The sequence below is a fragment of the Xenopus laevis genome, chromosome 9_10S (assembly GCF_017654675.1).
Source record: "Xenopus laevis strain J_2021 chromosome 9_10S, Xenopus_laevis_v10.1, whole genome shotgun sequence".
Taxonomy (NCBI): domain Eukaryota; kingdom Metazoa; phylum Chordata; class Amphibia; order Anura; family Pipidae; genus Xenopus; species Xenopus laevis.
In genome coordinates, this window is record NC_054388.1 from 81070858 (window position 1) to 81086532 (window position 15675).

The 15675-nt window shown below is 35.8% G+C and overlaps 1 protein-coding gene across 2 annotated transcripts in view; it reads right to left on the minus strand.

The window, feature by feature from the left end:
* Nucleotides 1-15675, minus strand: part of plekhm3.S (pleckstrin homology domain containing M3 S homeolog) — a 77576-nt gene that overhangs the window by 27141 nt on the left and 34760 nt on the right. For both annotated transcript variants that reach the window (XM_018239020.2, XM_018239019.2), the window contains exons 4-6: nt 15119-15264; nt 10523-10716; nt 4390-4453 (exon numbers count right to left, since the gene is read on the minus strand). In XM_018239020.2, coding sequence (XP_018094509.1) covers nt 4390-4453; nt 10523-10716; nt 15119-15264 — 404 coding nt within the window. The remainder of the gene's footprint in view (nt 1-4389; nt 4454-10522; nt 10717-15118; nt 15265-15675) is intronic.

Below are 15675 nucleotides of genomic sequence, written 5' to 3' on the forward strand. Positions count from 1 at the left end.
TGTACCGTTTTTATAAGAAACCTGACTGTATGCAGTGAAATTCTGCGCTGCTGTTCCTGACAATGTTGCCAAAGATAGCCCTGATTTCATCCCCAACAATGCCATGTCTGCTTCTTTAAAGGAGAATTCAACCCTTAACTAAAAAAAACATACCTCTCTACCCTAGGTAGACCCCCTCGACAAAGAGAAATAGATTAAAAGTGCCAATTTGCAAAGCTGGTAGTTATGGTTAACCAAGGAGTGTGGAAAGTGCAGTTTTTATAAAACCCAGGGAAATGGTGCCAGCAGGACCAACACACAATGTGGTTTCTGAAGGCTAATGTATTTGCTACATGGGGGTTACAAACAATGCTCTGATGACTACTTTTCTATTTAAAATATTAAAACTGAAGGTTAAAAAGACAATTCAGTAGTAGAATTTACTGGATCAGTCCTTATTTATTTCATGTCTCTTTGGTCAATAGATAGGCTTTTGCATAGGCTCATATTCATTTTCTGGGACTGTCTTTATTCTTTTAATTTATTGTTCCTTTAAACTAGATGTATAATATAAATCAACTGATTTTTAACATGTTCCTTATGCCACTATCTTTAATTCTTATATTGCCAGTATCTCTCAGCCTCCTTCTTTATTTTCCTTTCCACTGTCCCCACATGCAACTCTCCTTCCCTCCTTCTTAGTTTTCTCTTATCCTTTTACTACCTTCTCCAGATAGCATTCATTCAATTCTTCTTTACCTCTTCTCTTTGCTGTTCTGTCCTTTTTTGGGTGTGGGCATGCCATCTGTGCACAGAACCCACTCACCAAAAGCAGCCCCTTCCTGAACTTTAATTGTATTAAAGGGGTTGATCACCTTTGAATAAAGTTTGAGAATGATGTAGTGAGTGATATTCTGAGATCATTTGTTATTGGTTTTCATTTTTTATTATTTGTGATTTTTAAGTTATTTAGCTTTTTATTGAGCAGCTCTCTGGTTTGCAGTTCAGCAATCTAGTTGCTAGGGTTAAAATTATCCTAGCAACCATGCATTTATTTGAATAAGAGACTAGAATATAATTAGGGTAGATTTGAATGTATATAGCAATAACAGTACATTTGTAGCTTGCAGAACATTTGCTTTTCCAGATTGGATCAGTGACTTCCATTTGAAAGCGGACAAGAGTCAGAAGAAGAAGACAATTAAAAATTATAAAAAATAAATAATGAAGACCAATTGAAAAGTTGTGTAGAACTGGCCATTCTGTAACGTACTAAAAGTTAACTTAAAGGGATACTGTCATGGAAAAACATGTTTTTTCCATAACATATCAGTTAATAGTGCTACTCCAACAGAATTCTGCACTGAAATCCATTTCTCAAAAGAGCAAACAGATTTTGTTATATTCAATTTTGAAATCTGACATGGGGCTAGACATTTTGTCAGTTTCCCAGCTGCCCCAGTCATGTGACTTGTGTCTGCACTTTAGGATGGAACTACTTTCTGGCAGGCTGTTATTTCTCCTACTTAATTAGTCTCAGTGGGACTTGGCTTTTACTATTAAGTGCTGTTCTTAGATCTACCAGGGAGCTGTTAGGATAGGGGCACACTGGGTGATTCGGGGAGATTTAGTTGCCTGGCGACTAATTGCCTCGTCTTTGCGGTGACCAATCTCCCAGAACACCTTCCCTCTGTCTTGTCCCGGATATAATGAAAATTTACATGCGCTAAAGCACACACGGCACTTCGTTTTCTGAAGTATCCTGAAGTTGCTTCACGAGGAAACTTCAGGCGACTTCGGAATACGAATCGCTGCTTGGCAACTTTTCATTATAGCCGGCGCAAGACAGAGGGAAGGTGTTCGGGGAGTTTGGCCACCGCAAAGACGAGGCGATTAGTCGCCAGGCGACTAAATCTCCCTGAATTGCCCAGTGTGCTCCTACCCTAATCTTGTGTTAGGGAGCTGCTATCTCGTTACCTTCCCATTGTTCTGTTGTTAGGCTGCGGGGGGGGGGGAGGGCGTGATATCACTCCAACGTGCAGTACAGCAGTAAAGAGTGATTGAAGTTTATCAGAGCGCAAGTCACATGACAGGGGGCAGCTGGGAAATTGACAATATGTCTAGCCCCATGTCTGATTTCAAAATTGAATATAACAAAATCTGTTTGCTCTTTTGAAAAAATGTATTTCAGTACAGAATTCTGCTGGAACAACACTATTAACTGATGCATTTTGTTTCCCCATGACAGTATCCCTTTAAAGGTGAACCACCCCTTTAATGTCCTTTATATTAAGTGCTTTGTGCCAGTCTTCCTCCAAATACAAACACATAGCAGAAGTCTTTTCAAAGTATTTATTGTTTGTGGTGAACAAATGTATATAACAGCCCTCAAACTAACGTTCTCCAGCCCATCTCATTAATATCAGCGCAATGCCAATAATCATGTAGCTAACAGCAATTTAGTAATGTTTTAATACTGGTCTCAGCACTCCATTCCTTAGAGAGGATTTTGAAGCCAGGAATGGCTTGGTGAGTGTAACACAATAATTACTAGCAGTTCACTATATAGGAGCTGTCACGCTTTGTCTTTCTGCTTGTTAAATCCAAATGCTTCTAATTAGATATCATGCCTGCGAAGGACCATTAAAAATATGAAAGAGGAAAATAGGAGGTAGGAATGGGGGCTGGTAGAGTAGAATGCCAAAGCATCTTTGGTTTGCCCTTCTTTCTGAACTTGGGTCATTCCTCGGGTACAGCGCAGCACTGCACTGCTGTCTCATTTAAGCAAGGAACAAACCATCCTGGCAGGGAATTTCCAGCTGTGAGCTCCCAGTTGGTGAGGAACATACAGAACCAAGCACAAAGCGTCACCTGTTGATAAACAGCAGGCAACCATGAACAGATCACTGTCTGTACCACCTCTGGAAAACACAAACCTAGATAAATAGGCCTAAATGAATTAGCAACAATACACTGTCATTGAAAATGCAAATGACAGGAGCAATTAGAAAAAGTAGCAGCAACATGTTCCTTAAAGTTTAATGCAAAAATCTGAATCATTTACTTAGAAAAGGAATATTACAGAGCACAAATAAACAGAATATATTTTGATACATTTATTTGTAAGTCTGAGAAAGGAGTTTAGAATAGAGTTGAGAATAGAAAGGATAACTTTACTGGAAAGGTTGCCCGATTATTTAAGTCTTTAAAATAATAATCCTATTGGCATAGGTCAATCAACTGTGTGTGGATGAAAATGGGCTGTGTGTCTTCCTGGCAAGGGCATATTTAATTAGAATTATTAATAGACCCAGTGACCAATACACTGTCAGTTTGAAGTCAGGACATATAAGAAGTCAGGATATAACAGATATAAGGATATACTATAAAGAAAGCCATATATAGAACTATAGAGAGCATAGTCACCATTGGCAATGTTCCCTCTAAGCTGTGCTTGCATGCATACAAATTTAAAGGCCACCAAGCAGCAAATTGTGGTGCACAACCCCGGCCTTGTGTTCCAAAATACCAGAGCAGCCTACCTTTACTGGATGCAGAGCTACATTTGGCAATACTGTATTTGTGTGGGGTAGGAAGAGCAAGGGACATATACTTCAGCCTTACTTCTTAAAGTTAAATTGTGAGGCATAATATAAGGTGAAGTGCAGAGTGCAACATGACCAAAGATGCAAGCGCTTCTTGAATGAGCATTAAGGGAAACAATATTGCGGTCATTTTGCTCTAGCACTTAAATCTGGGATCCTGGTAAACGACCTTTATAATTTAGTACTTATTCTGTGCCACTCATCCCTCTACTCACCAAATATATTTTTTGTGCACATAACCAAACATGAAATATAAGGAACACTGACCCTCAGGCTTCAGGGCTAGAATGTATTCTATCCAAGTCACAAGGTGTGAATATGTAAGAAGCCCTAGGCTTTATTTCTGCCCTCTGCTGCCTATTGCCCCTCTGCCTATTGTGGTATTAGAAAATTTGACTTTCTAACAGACATATCACAAATAAGCTTCAGGGTGCATACACATGACGGTAAGAACTTCAACTACAGCATTTTTGGAGAATTGTTAATCTAATGGGACACATGTCAATAAAATGGCAATACTGTCCAATATTGCTCCTTGTCAAAGTGGCAATAATACTATCCATCTGTCCCTGAGCAAAATGGGATGGATTTTAGCTCATCAAAGCAAACTTGAGGGTTTTCAGGCAGATATCTGCCTTATGTGTGCAGTAAATTATCCAAGAAGGAAAAAGCACTTGCCGTTCCTTCAAAAAGGGGTCAATACGCTCAAGATAACTACGTCAGAGCCATCTGCCTCTGGACTATACCTATAACAAACATTTCAAACAGTGTATCATATATTGCCCAATATAATATCAAAACATACCTGTTGAAGGTCTGAAAGAGAATATAGGTGGATCTGCTGAAAGAGATATTCCCTTGGGAAAATTCTGAAAAGAAAATTGTACAAATATTTTATTCAGTAACAGACACGTAGGGGGTTATTTCATAAAGTCCAATTGCAAAAATCACGAAAAACCCATGATTTAAAAAAAAAAAAATCATGAATTTTTCATAATTTATTAAACCTCGAGGATGGAAAAGTCAGAATCAGAAAATCCGGTATCTCAGACCTGTCGAGGTTGCATATAAGTCAATGGGAGAAGTCCCAATGATTTTTTGATGTCCGCTGGGTTTCATGCAATACCTCAAAGTTTTCTGAGTTTTTGGGCAAAAAGCATAAGAAATCTGTGTTTTCAGGTGAAAAATCTCATAAAAATCCCAAAAAATTGTGAAATCTGATTTTTTTCTATAAAGCAAATTTTCAGGAAAATGTAATAATAAATAAGTGTAAAAACCCCGAGAGGATTTGATAGCAGAAAATATTCAGATAAATTTGGACTTTGATAAATAACCCCCCTAGCATAATCATAGTTTATTCAATATTTTTAAAGATATGTTCAAAATCATCATGTAAAGAACTAAAGCATAACATTTTTTATTTTACAGTATGTGAATTTTACCTTTACCTCAGTGCAGTGCTTTCAAATTTTTAATGTTCAGCTGAATGGTATTGGAGATGTCCTGCATTATTGTAGATGCATTGCCAAAACCCCTGGTCTGTGGCTTTTATAAACTATGTAAACTCATGCAACTCAACACACATTACTGATGTACCACACCGCCAACCACATAAGGATAATTTGATGACCCTGTCTTACATAGTATTAGCAATATTGTTTTTTGCTTTTTATTTTATGTTTTTTGGTTGGTGTCTTTATTACTGATTATAACACTAATTATATATATAATTATTATAATATAATTATTTCTCATTCACTGATATAACTATACAACAAATTTCTGCAAGGCCACCAAACCACATGTTGCAGATGTAAAACATACCATTTGGACAGCTAAGCCACCAGAAACTTGCAATATGCTAAAAGAGCAGGTAGAGGGATTACTGAAAAGGCACAAATAAAAAATACTCCACCCCTTAAAGGAACAGCTCAGTGTAAAAATAAAAACTGGATAAATAGATAGGCTGTACTAGGAATTACTAAAAAAAAATTTAGTGCATCATTCAGAGCTTTTTTTTTATTTAAACTTTTTATATTTAGATCTTTTAATAAATTCAATGACATTTGTAGTTTAAGAGTTTGTGAGTTTAGACGTGGTTTCAAAAACCTCCAAAACCACTAAACTCTGACCTTTAATAAATAAGCCTTCACATCTCTGTAAGCTCATACATGACCGATAGACTGCTAACTTGGCTAGGGACGGCTAGTTGTCACCACTACAGGTATGAGATCCGTTATATAGAAAACCGTTATACAGAAAGCTCCAAACTATGGAAAGGTCATCTCCCATAGACTCAATTTTATCCAAATAATCCAAATTTTATTTTATTTTTTCCCTTTTCTCTGTAATATTAAAACAGTACCTTGTACATGATCCCAACTAAGATATAATGAATATTGGAAGCAAAGCTAACCTCCTGGGTTTATTTATATGTTTACATAATTTTCTTAAGGTATGAAAATCCTAATTATAAGATCTGTTATCGCCAGGTCCTGAGCATTCTGGATAACAGATCCCATACCTTCCATATCTCCCATAGACTCAATTTTAATAAAATAATTTAGATTAGATTAAAGTACCTTTTACTTGATTCCAAATAAGATATAATTAATCATTATTGAAAGTAAAACAATACTATTGCGTTTAAATTATGTTTATATGATATTTTAGTTGATTTAAAGTACATAGATCCAAATTATGGAAAGATCCCTTAACCGGAAAACCACAGGTCCCTAGCTTTCTGGATAACAGGTTCCATATCTGTATTTTTTTTTAAACTAAAATTACATGTCCCTGTGACAACAATTATAAGTAACAAATAAGTAACAACTGCTTAACAGTGAAAACTCTGTGCATCTCTGTGTTGTTACTATTCTGGCTACAAGAATGTGACATTATCCAAAAAAAAATATATATGATATGATATATAATATATGGTAATATATGGCACAAAACTGTTTATGGCTTTGTGGTATCAATTTAAAACTATGTTTTCCTTTCTAGTGTTTATTTCTTATTCCATTTACAATCTAACTACAAAATTTTGTGAAACACAACTGCTTAAGCAGATCATGGCATATGCATTTGTAATTGTCTTTATAAGATCAATATCTTGACATTAAAGTAAATCCATTATTATGTGAGGCCTGCCAGACATTAACAGAGATGCAGTGTTTGAATACTGCGGGCATCTGTTCTGTTTGCAGTGGAGCTGCATCTGTGCAATCATGATTCAATTTCATTTTATTAAACCTTAATCTGATTTAATCTGATAATTTGCCATTTGGAGCTTTGAAAGCCAAGTCTTCAACCCATTACAATATTTGTTTTTGGCAACTCTTTGTAGCACAAGAAAAAGAAAATGCAATGTGTGCAAAAGTATGCACAACAACATCAACACATTAATGTTCTTAGATTTGTCATTTTTTGTTTTTATAATTTACTTTTTCCCTGTATTTCTTAGGGTAGGGGCACACTGGGCGATTTGGGGCAACTAATCGCCTCGTCTTTGTGGCTACCAATCTTCCTGAACGCCTTCCCTCTCTCTTGAGCTGGCTAAAATGAAAAATCGCATGTGCTAAAGCACACGCAGCAATTCTTTTCAATAATTATGTGTAAACATGTAGGCTTTTTTTTCCAAAAAAAAATATATTAACTTGTTTCTTTATTCTATACACATCAACATTTTTAAACACAACCTTCAACACATGGGATGAGAAGGATAGATAATACACACTCAAAAATAACACACTAACACATCTGGAGCGGGAGGTGTAAAGGCCACAGCTTTTATTATTTTCCAGGCAATCAAATCAGCCAAATCATTCTTATACATGACAACCGCTTTATTATTATACAGAACATAAACAATGTGCACACCAGCACATGCTCCCGCCTTAACTGCCAGGAGCCTATCATTTTGTTAATTATAATCCAACTTTAATATAACCAAAATTATTCTTAATTTCCTCCAAGTTGCATAAATATATATACATTTTTTTGGGTGGGTGTTTTTTTTTTTAATGAATAACTTCTCTGCGGTTTTTCTCTCCAGGTGTGCCATACTTCTCCAGAATGCCTTACAGCCGTTCTCTTTCAGCAGGTAAGCTCACCTGACGAGTCCTATTTATAACCCCCACTTGAGTATGACTCATGCTTCAGCATTTTTCCACCAATAGGCTATTACATTTCCCCCCCCCTTATAGCTTAACTCAGGTTACCTGCAACCTATTAACCCTATCCCATCCACTATCCCATATGCCTATCCCATCCACTATACCTTTTTGCCAATGTTTATGGCCCCAAGCTGACAGTAGCACAAAAGAGCCATCATGAAGACTTCTTGCCTATCAGTCTAATAAAATATATCCCTTATGGTTTACTTGTTGAAATATTTGTTAAAATGTTTACAGTATTTTTCACTAATACACCTATCTAAGAAGATACTGTAAATATATGTTCCATTATATAAATTCCTTTAGCCTAGAAAACAGCAGGCATCTGGAATCCTTCAAGAATAAGGGCTACTGAAAGCATAGGCTAGTCCGAGATAAATTACATGCCTAAAATTGTTACCATTACATGTATCCGCAGTCTCTTTTTCTATAAAATAAAAAAATATATCCCATCTTCAAAAATCACATTATTAGTGACTGTCTTAAAACTTTCTATATACATGTACAGTATATGTTTATTATTATACTAATTTAACCTCAATAGGAAAGGTCACAATCATTTTGCATCAATATATGGTTTTGTAGATTATATACTTTTTGAGCAGTGTGTTAAGAAAGTTCAACTGGCAAATGTTACACTTTACTATAACAGATCCAGTTTGATATTAAAGTTTTTTGGGGTTTTTTCACTTAATACATTTAAAATTTTTAGAGCTTTTAAGAGATATTTGAAAACTACACCTTTTTTGAGAATCGTGGAAAAAAATTGCACTTCCTTTATGCTAGTTGATTATTTGGATAAAATGGAGACTATGGGAGATGGCCTTCCAGTCATTTTTCTTTCTGGATAACAGATACCATATCTGTACCACATTTGATGGCTTTGCCCTAGGGCAGTGTGCCGAATCTCAACAAAATCCTGTACATCAATTTGATAGCTTGCCTGTATGCAACCCTGATTAAAGCCCAGCTGAACCCTGTAAATTATGGGGGTCATTAACTACATGTAAGGCAGGGTGCAAAGTGCAAAAAATTTGCGTAATTCACCATGTTTTTGCACCATGACCTACACACAGAAAATTTGCTCCAGGTTTCTGTGCATCTGTGCAAAGTCCTGCATTCACCAAATGCATACAGCACTACATTTAGGGGATATTGCTGTATTCATGAGGACATGCAGTGTGGGGGGACACTTAGTTGTCCTCCCGCCTAATGCGCGTCATTTCTATCTTTGTTAGGCACAATATTAACACTTAACTTTCTCATGGTATGCCCTGAAATGAGGGGATTTTCATTATAAATGCAAAAGCATTTTTCACAGAATAATGGGAACTATTAATAAAATAATAAAGTAGTAAAGAATTTTCCTAATAAGGGTGAAGAGGAGAGAAATAACAATGCTAAATGCAGCATTGTCCTACTGCCATTAATCAGCTTGCTTTGTCATTTTTTAGACAGCAATATTAACAGAGGCTTTTTCATTTGTTTATATGCCTGTCACAAGGCGTTCCATAAACCATGCTTAGTGTCTCTGAATTAGTAGTGATTCAGACAGAGACGAAAAGTAGAAGCTGGAAGGAAATATAATTTACTTCTGCCATAAGTGTATCAGAACAAAATATAGCTCTATACAGCAGACATATATCTTTTTCTACTCAAGGGTCAGTCATATAAATGGAGGGCAATAAAAACAGTGTCTTATTTTACACGTCCTAGAAAGGAACTTCAAAGGGTGTTTCAAAGTAAGGCTTGAACAACTTAAGATGTTACCAACAGCTATGTGAAAGTATAAAATAAACTGCATTTCTTCTACTGCAACATCTGCTGTATTTATGGCTAATTCCCTTTTTTTACAACAAATATTAGGCAGAAAAAATATGTATATTTATTACAAACTGAAAGAATAAAATGTACTCTGTTAAATCCCCATTGTGTATTGATATTTTTAATTCAGAGGATTATATTTATGATTATATCTGTAAAGTTTGAATTAATAGGATATCTATAAAAAGACAAAAAAATTCTTTCTTTTGGTGCTGAAAAGGTTAACACTGCATGTCTTTTACATGGAAGGGTTAAGAATCCTTCACTTCATAGTCATAGCTTAAGAGAGGAATTCTTTACTATTATAAGGGATGAGCTTTTCATTATATGGAAGCTTTGCTTTTGCCCAGAAGAAAAGACCACACAGGCGGTGCTATTTCTATGAAGTGAAGCATGTAAATAGCAATTTGTGCGGCTTGTCGCTGTGTGATATACAGACATCATGTACTCCAAGGCAGGAATAGAAAAGTGGTAAAGGTGCTGCAAATGAGCATGGAATAAACTAGTGTTCTTGTGACAAAACCCATTCTGAGTGAACAACAGCACATCCCAAGGAAAACAGGGGGTAAAGAAATATCTTCCCAAAAGGCAATACATTTTTATAAAACTAGGTTGGACAAATACATTTTGAAAATTAATAATTAATAAACATTTTAGCGGTGTTATATTACAATTAATATCCTGCAAGCTGTATATTTATATCTTAACTTGTCAAGATATCATTTCTTTATGTTTTTCAAATATAACCCAAAAGATAGTAAAAGACATGATTAGTGTCCATTGTGGTTTTACTGCATATATAGGATTGGTGTTTCAATAGAATTAGAATGTAAGGCAGGGATGTTTCGTTAACAGACATTCAGCTGTTGAACTACAACTTTTAGAAACACTGGGTTCCCTTTCACGGCCCAGAAACATACTGGTAATCCAACCCACCTCCTTCGAAGATCTTCAGCTACTACTGCTCGACAGCTGAAAAGGTAGGCTCGAAGGGACTTAAGCTGCTGTCTAAGACGCACAACATGTGCCAACGCATCCACATGTCTGTAAAGCAATGGATTTTCTTGATGCACATCAATCAATGGCTCTTCATACACATACTCCAAAAACTCTTTTGCTTGCTTGGATACCTAAGAAAAAAATTAGGAGGTCACATTGTACCTTGCATTGCAAAGTTTTCCTTGAAATCTGAGGTCTTCCTTTGTGAATATTATACTGATTAAATAACCTTTTTTAACCTCACGGTTGGGAATTGTATTGTTAGAGAAGTGCACCTGCCTCATGGGCCAGACTGCTTTATATAGTTTTCTTTTCTATCCTTCTAGTCAATAGATCCTTGACTACTGTTTAGCAGAGATACCATATCACAAAAAGAATGGTGATGTTTAAAAACAACACAACAAAAGATGTTTTTGCAGTTTTCTCATGCAGCCTTTTCAATTTATTTCAAATGCCAAAGCATTACACCTTTCAGCCATTTTGAAAATAAAAAAAGCACAACGTTGGAAAAATCTGAAATGAGTTAATATGATGAAAGAAAATGCTACCATTCACAAATTTACTTTCAAGCTTTATAGTTCTGTTGTGATTTGCTAGTCTTATGATAAACTGAACATAGGTAAGTAAGCTTTAAGTGGCAATTTATATGCATAAAAGGCAACCATATATTACAATCCACATACACCTTTAAATGGGAATTCTTTAAAAATTAATCTTTTGTGATGATGTCTTATATCCAATGGCATCACAGGGTTCTCAAGTGGCTTACTGTGCACAAACAAGAACGAGTAGAAACCAATAAGGTTGCATGGTATTTAGTCAAGCTCAAGTTTTAATGTTATCTTAATTGTAAAATATGGCAGCTAAATGCCTGCAAAATTTATATGAGGTACACGCACAATTCATTGCATTAATAAAATGCTTTGCTAGTCTGCATCAATTTTAAATGGTGTCTTTCTCATTTTAACTTTGTCCCTTTGGACAAGATGTTCTAAACTCATTTGTTGATCCTGCCTAATTGCAAGGAAAATTTAAACCCTAGCAAACAGATAGATGCTGAAGTTCCAAACTGGAGAGCTGCTGAACAAAAAAAGATATTTATAAAAAATATATTTTTAATTGAATTAAAAAAACAAACAAAATAAAATATTAAGACCAATTCCAAATCCAAATTCCAATGACCAATCTGTACATCAGGGGACCCCAACCTTTTTTATGAGCAACATTCAAATGTAGAAAGAGCTGGGCTGTGATTGGCTATTTGGTAGCCTCTATGTGGACTGGCAGCCTACAGGAGGCTATGTTTGGCAGTAATTTTCTTTATTATGCAACTAAAGCTTGCCTCTAAGCCAGGAATTCAAAAATAAGCACCTGCTTTAAGGCCACTGGGAGCAAAATCCAAGGGTTCGGTGAGCAACATGTTGCTCACGAGCCACGGGTTGGGTATCACTGCTCTACATTATACTAAAAGTTAAGTTAAAGGAAAGTTAAAGGTAATTTAAAAGTTACTTTAAATAAGCCTTTATATCCTTAATGTGCCATCTGTCAAATCAATGGACAGTTATCTTAGTAGTGAAAAATGCACTCACAACCATAGCTGATCATTGCTTTCCCTAGTGATCTATGCTAACACCGTCCTAATTGCTTGTGAAATATCAGAAGATGTAGTTGCTCTTATTATGAAAGTTCTTGCCAAAGGTATACCAAGAGTTCTTTATCTTCTAACAAGAAGAAAGTTGTCCCATGTGGAGATGCTGCCCATTGGATGAATCTCCTTCATAAACCACTGTCTTGAATCATGAATGTTAGGTTCTCAGTAGATTCAGCTCAACTTGATATCCAGCAAAAGGTTGGGTGGATATAACAACTTGCGTACTCTTAAATACAACAAATTAACTGAATATCCCAACGTGAATGCTTTCATATACTCCACAGTGTAAATTTAATTTCAACAGATTGATCAGAAATGACTGAATTGGTATTTGTTTCTGTATGTGGTATAGGCAAAATGCCTGCTATTTTATTCTATTCTTAAACGTTGAGAAACAAATGATGGAGAATGATTAATTGAGTGATGCAATTAGGCTTTCAGACCCTTGAGTTCATGTTTACACTGAAACAGAGCTAAACTATTGCTATGCTATTTCAGGAAGACTAACTGCAGATACAATTATTTTTTCTACTTCCTAACTTTAAGATGTCATCTTTTTTATACATATTGCACAAACAAATTATGTTATAACCAATAATCCTAAAAGGCAGGACAGCACATACAAACCTTTTATTTAAAAAGGGAATATATGCAAACAATGTTGAACATAGTTTATTAACGGCTTCAATGTTTATCAATGCATACAACATGATCCATAGAGAAAAGTAAATGCACAACTTGAATTTGCATATTAGTTTTAAATTACATTTCAAATTAGTTGTATTTGGTGCAGTGCAGACATTACATTGAAGTTACATTGATGACTAGTACCAAAAAGTCCAGTTCTATAAATTATAACATTTTGCAGCTATCTTTAAAGGGGTTGTTCACCTTTGAGTTAACTTTTAGTATGATGTAGATCATGTAGAGAGTGATATTCTGAGATAATTTGCAATTTGCATTTGAAAGCTGGAAAGATTCAGAAGAAAAATGCAAAAAATTGTAAATAATAAATAATGACAACCAATGCAAATGTTGCTTAGAACTGGCCATTCTGTAACATACTAAAAGTTTACTTAAAGGTGAACCACCCCTTTAACAGTAAACATTTAACCAAGTTGAACAATATTGTTAGCAAGAATCTTCCTCTTTGATTGACTATGGGTATAACATGGCTTCAAATGGAACTCATGATGGTATGATACATGACTAGGTGGTGCTTTACTTATGAATATACAAGATTCACAGCTTTAAAAAACCAAAAAAAGATTTTACACATGCTTGCCATGGTATGTGTATTTTGATAGGGGTACCAGAGACTATAACTAGATCTGCATAACATTGGAGAAAGACCAACATAATAAAATGTCATTTCCATTAAATGGGCACTTGTGATAGTCTGCAAGTATTACATTCTGTGCATGCCTTAATATAACATGATACATAAAGAATTCATACTACCCATTTAAATAGTAAGCCCAGTTATGATTAAACCTGGGGCCATTCATATATATCTTGGCGTAAGGAAAAGGGTCCCTACAGTGTCCAAAGCTCTAGCAACCTTATTCACATTACCAAAGATCAATGCTTTGGTTAAATAAATAAGTTAATTGGGGCTCAAACTTCACCTCTGCCTGCATACAGAAGAGAGGGCAGCCCAGGGACACTGGCGTCATTTCAGGTAGACCAGCATACATTTCAAGTCTGCTCACCTCTATACCACTGCTTGTGTGTTTACATATAGGCACTCAAGGGCCTGCACCAAGGCGACAGCTTTACATGGGCAGCATTCAAATGCTTATATGGTAACGAAAACTTCCAGGGAAAAAACCTACTTCCCCTGCTGCCAGATGCTTTCCTATTAAATCAGCAGAAGAGATGGGGTGTAGGGGGCAATGTTTCCCTTTAAGGCAGGGGTCCCCAACCTTTTTTACCCATGAGCCACATTCAAGTGTAAAATAATGCTGGTGACCAACATAAGCATGCAAGTTACTAGCGCTTCAAAATAAGGGCTATAATTGGGTATTGGTAGCTTCTTTGTGGACTTGCAACCACAGGAGGCTCAGTTTAACAATACACATTTTTTATGAAAATAAAACTTGCGTTTAAACCAAGAATTCAATACACACGTGCTTTGAGGCCATTCGTGTGCATTTGAGGTGTCCATTCGTGTGCATGCACACAAATATTGAGGCCTGCGCAAAAAACAAATAGTGGTGCGCACAAAGAATTTTGTTTGAAAACACAAAATTGTGCATCAATTGTGACCTGAGCACACAGTTTTAAAAACTGAGCTAAAAGTTAAAAATGTGTGCACAAAAGATTTTTCTGGCGCACTTAACCAAGAAGAAATTAGAGGGAACATTGGTAGGGGGTCCTGCTGTCACACGGGGCGTCCGCAGGTCAATCAGTAACAGACCTGAATACACTACTGCCAACAGCCAAACCTTGATTTTACATTTTCCTGCAATATACACCACTTTTAAGTCCATGAAGAGAAAATTAATTTGTGAAGAGTCTCATTCTTCCAGGTCATGGTATATTTGTACTAATAAGTCAAATCAGCTGGACTTGCCTTGTTTTTCCCTGAAGACGTTTCATCAGTCATCCGACTGGCTTCCTGAATTAAGAAAAACACAGCAAGTCCAGATGATTTGACTTATTACTACAGATAAAATTAATTTAACTTTTTCTTAAAAAGAAATTTTCTTGCACCTTGCATCATGCAAACGCCTTATTAATGTACAATTAGATTCGACTGTCCCTCTAAAACAAAAAAAGACCAGAAACAACAAAAAAAATCACATTTTATGAAAGCATAGTGAAACCTGATTGAGAAATCAACATTTTAAACTGTACCTACAGATAGCAGATAAATGTACCTTGTGCTTAGAAGTATCCCAGTTGTGTATAAGACGGGCAGGAATAATGAAGCCATCGTCCACATGACAAGTGCTACAATAATACCACCCACTGTAACTGCACACTTTGGCTTTTTCATTGGAGAGGCCTATAGGCCTCTGGCAACCTGTAAGAATCCAAAGAAAGAAAGCAGTCTGAGTGTGTTTGAATACTTAAAGCCATACTGAATTATTAAAGTGATCTACCTTTCTATACACATTCTAATCAATACAAATATTACAAAACAGAAGGTACCAGGCTAAATAACAGACAGGATTTCAGTCTTTCTGAAGTCACATTATACTTTAACTTTATTTAGCTTTTGTATGTAATCCACACAATGTACAGCTAACTATATACAGTAGATGATGAAAGGTTGACATTTCACAATCTGTATGTAAAACCTGCAACCTTCTGAAATCAGAAGGTATATACTTGTCTCATGCCAAATGAGAGTTTTAATTCTCCCATAAGGCATCATGGGCAGAGACATAGGGGCAAATTCACTAAGATGTGAAGTTCGCCGCACTTCGCCACA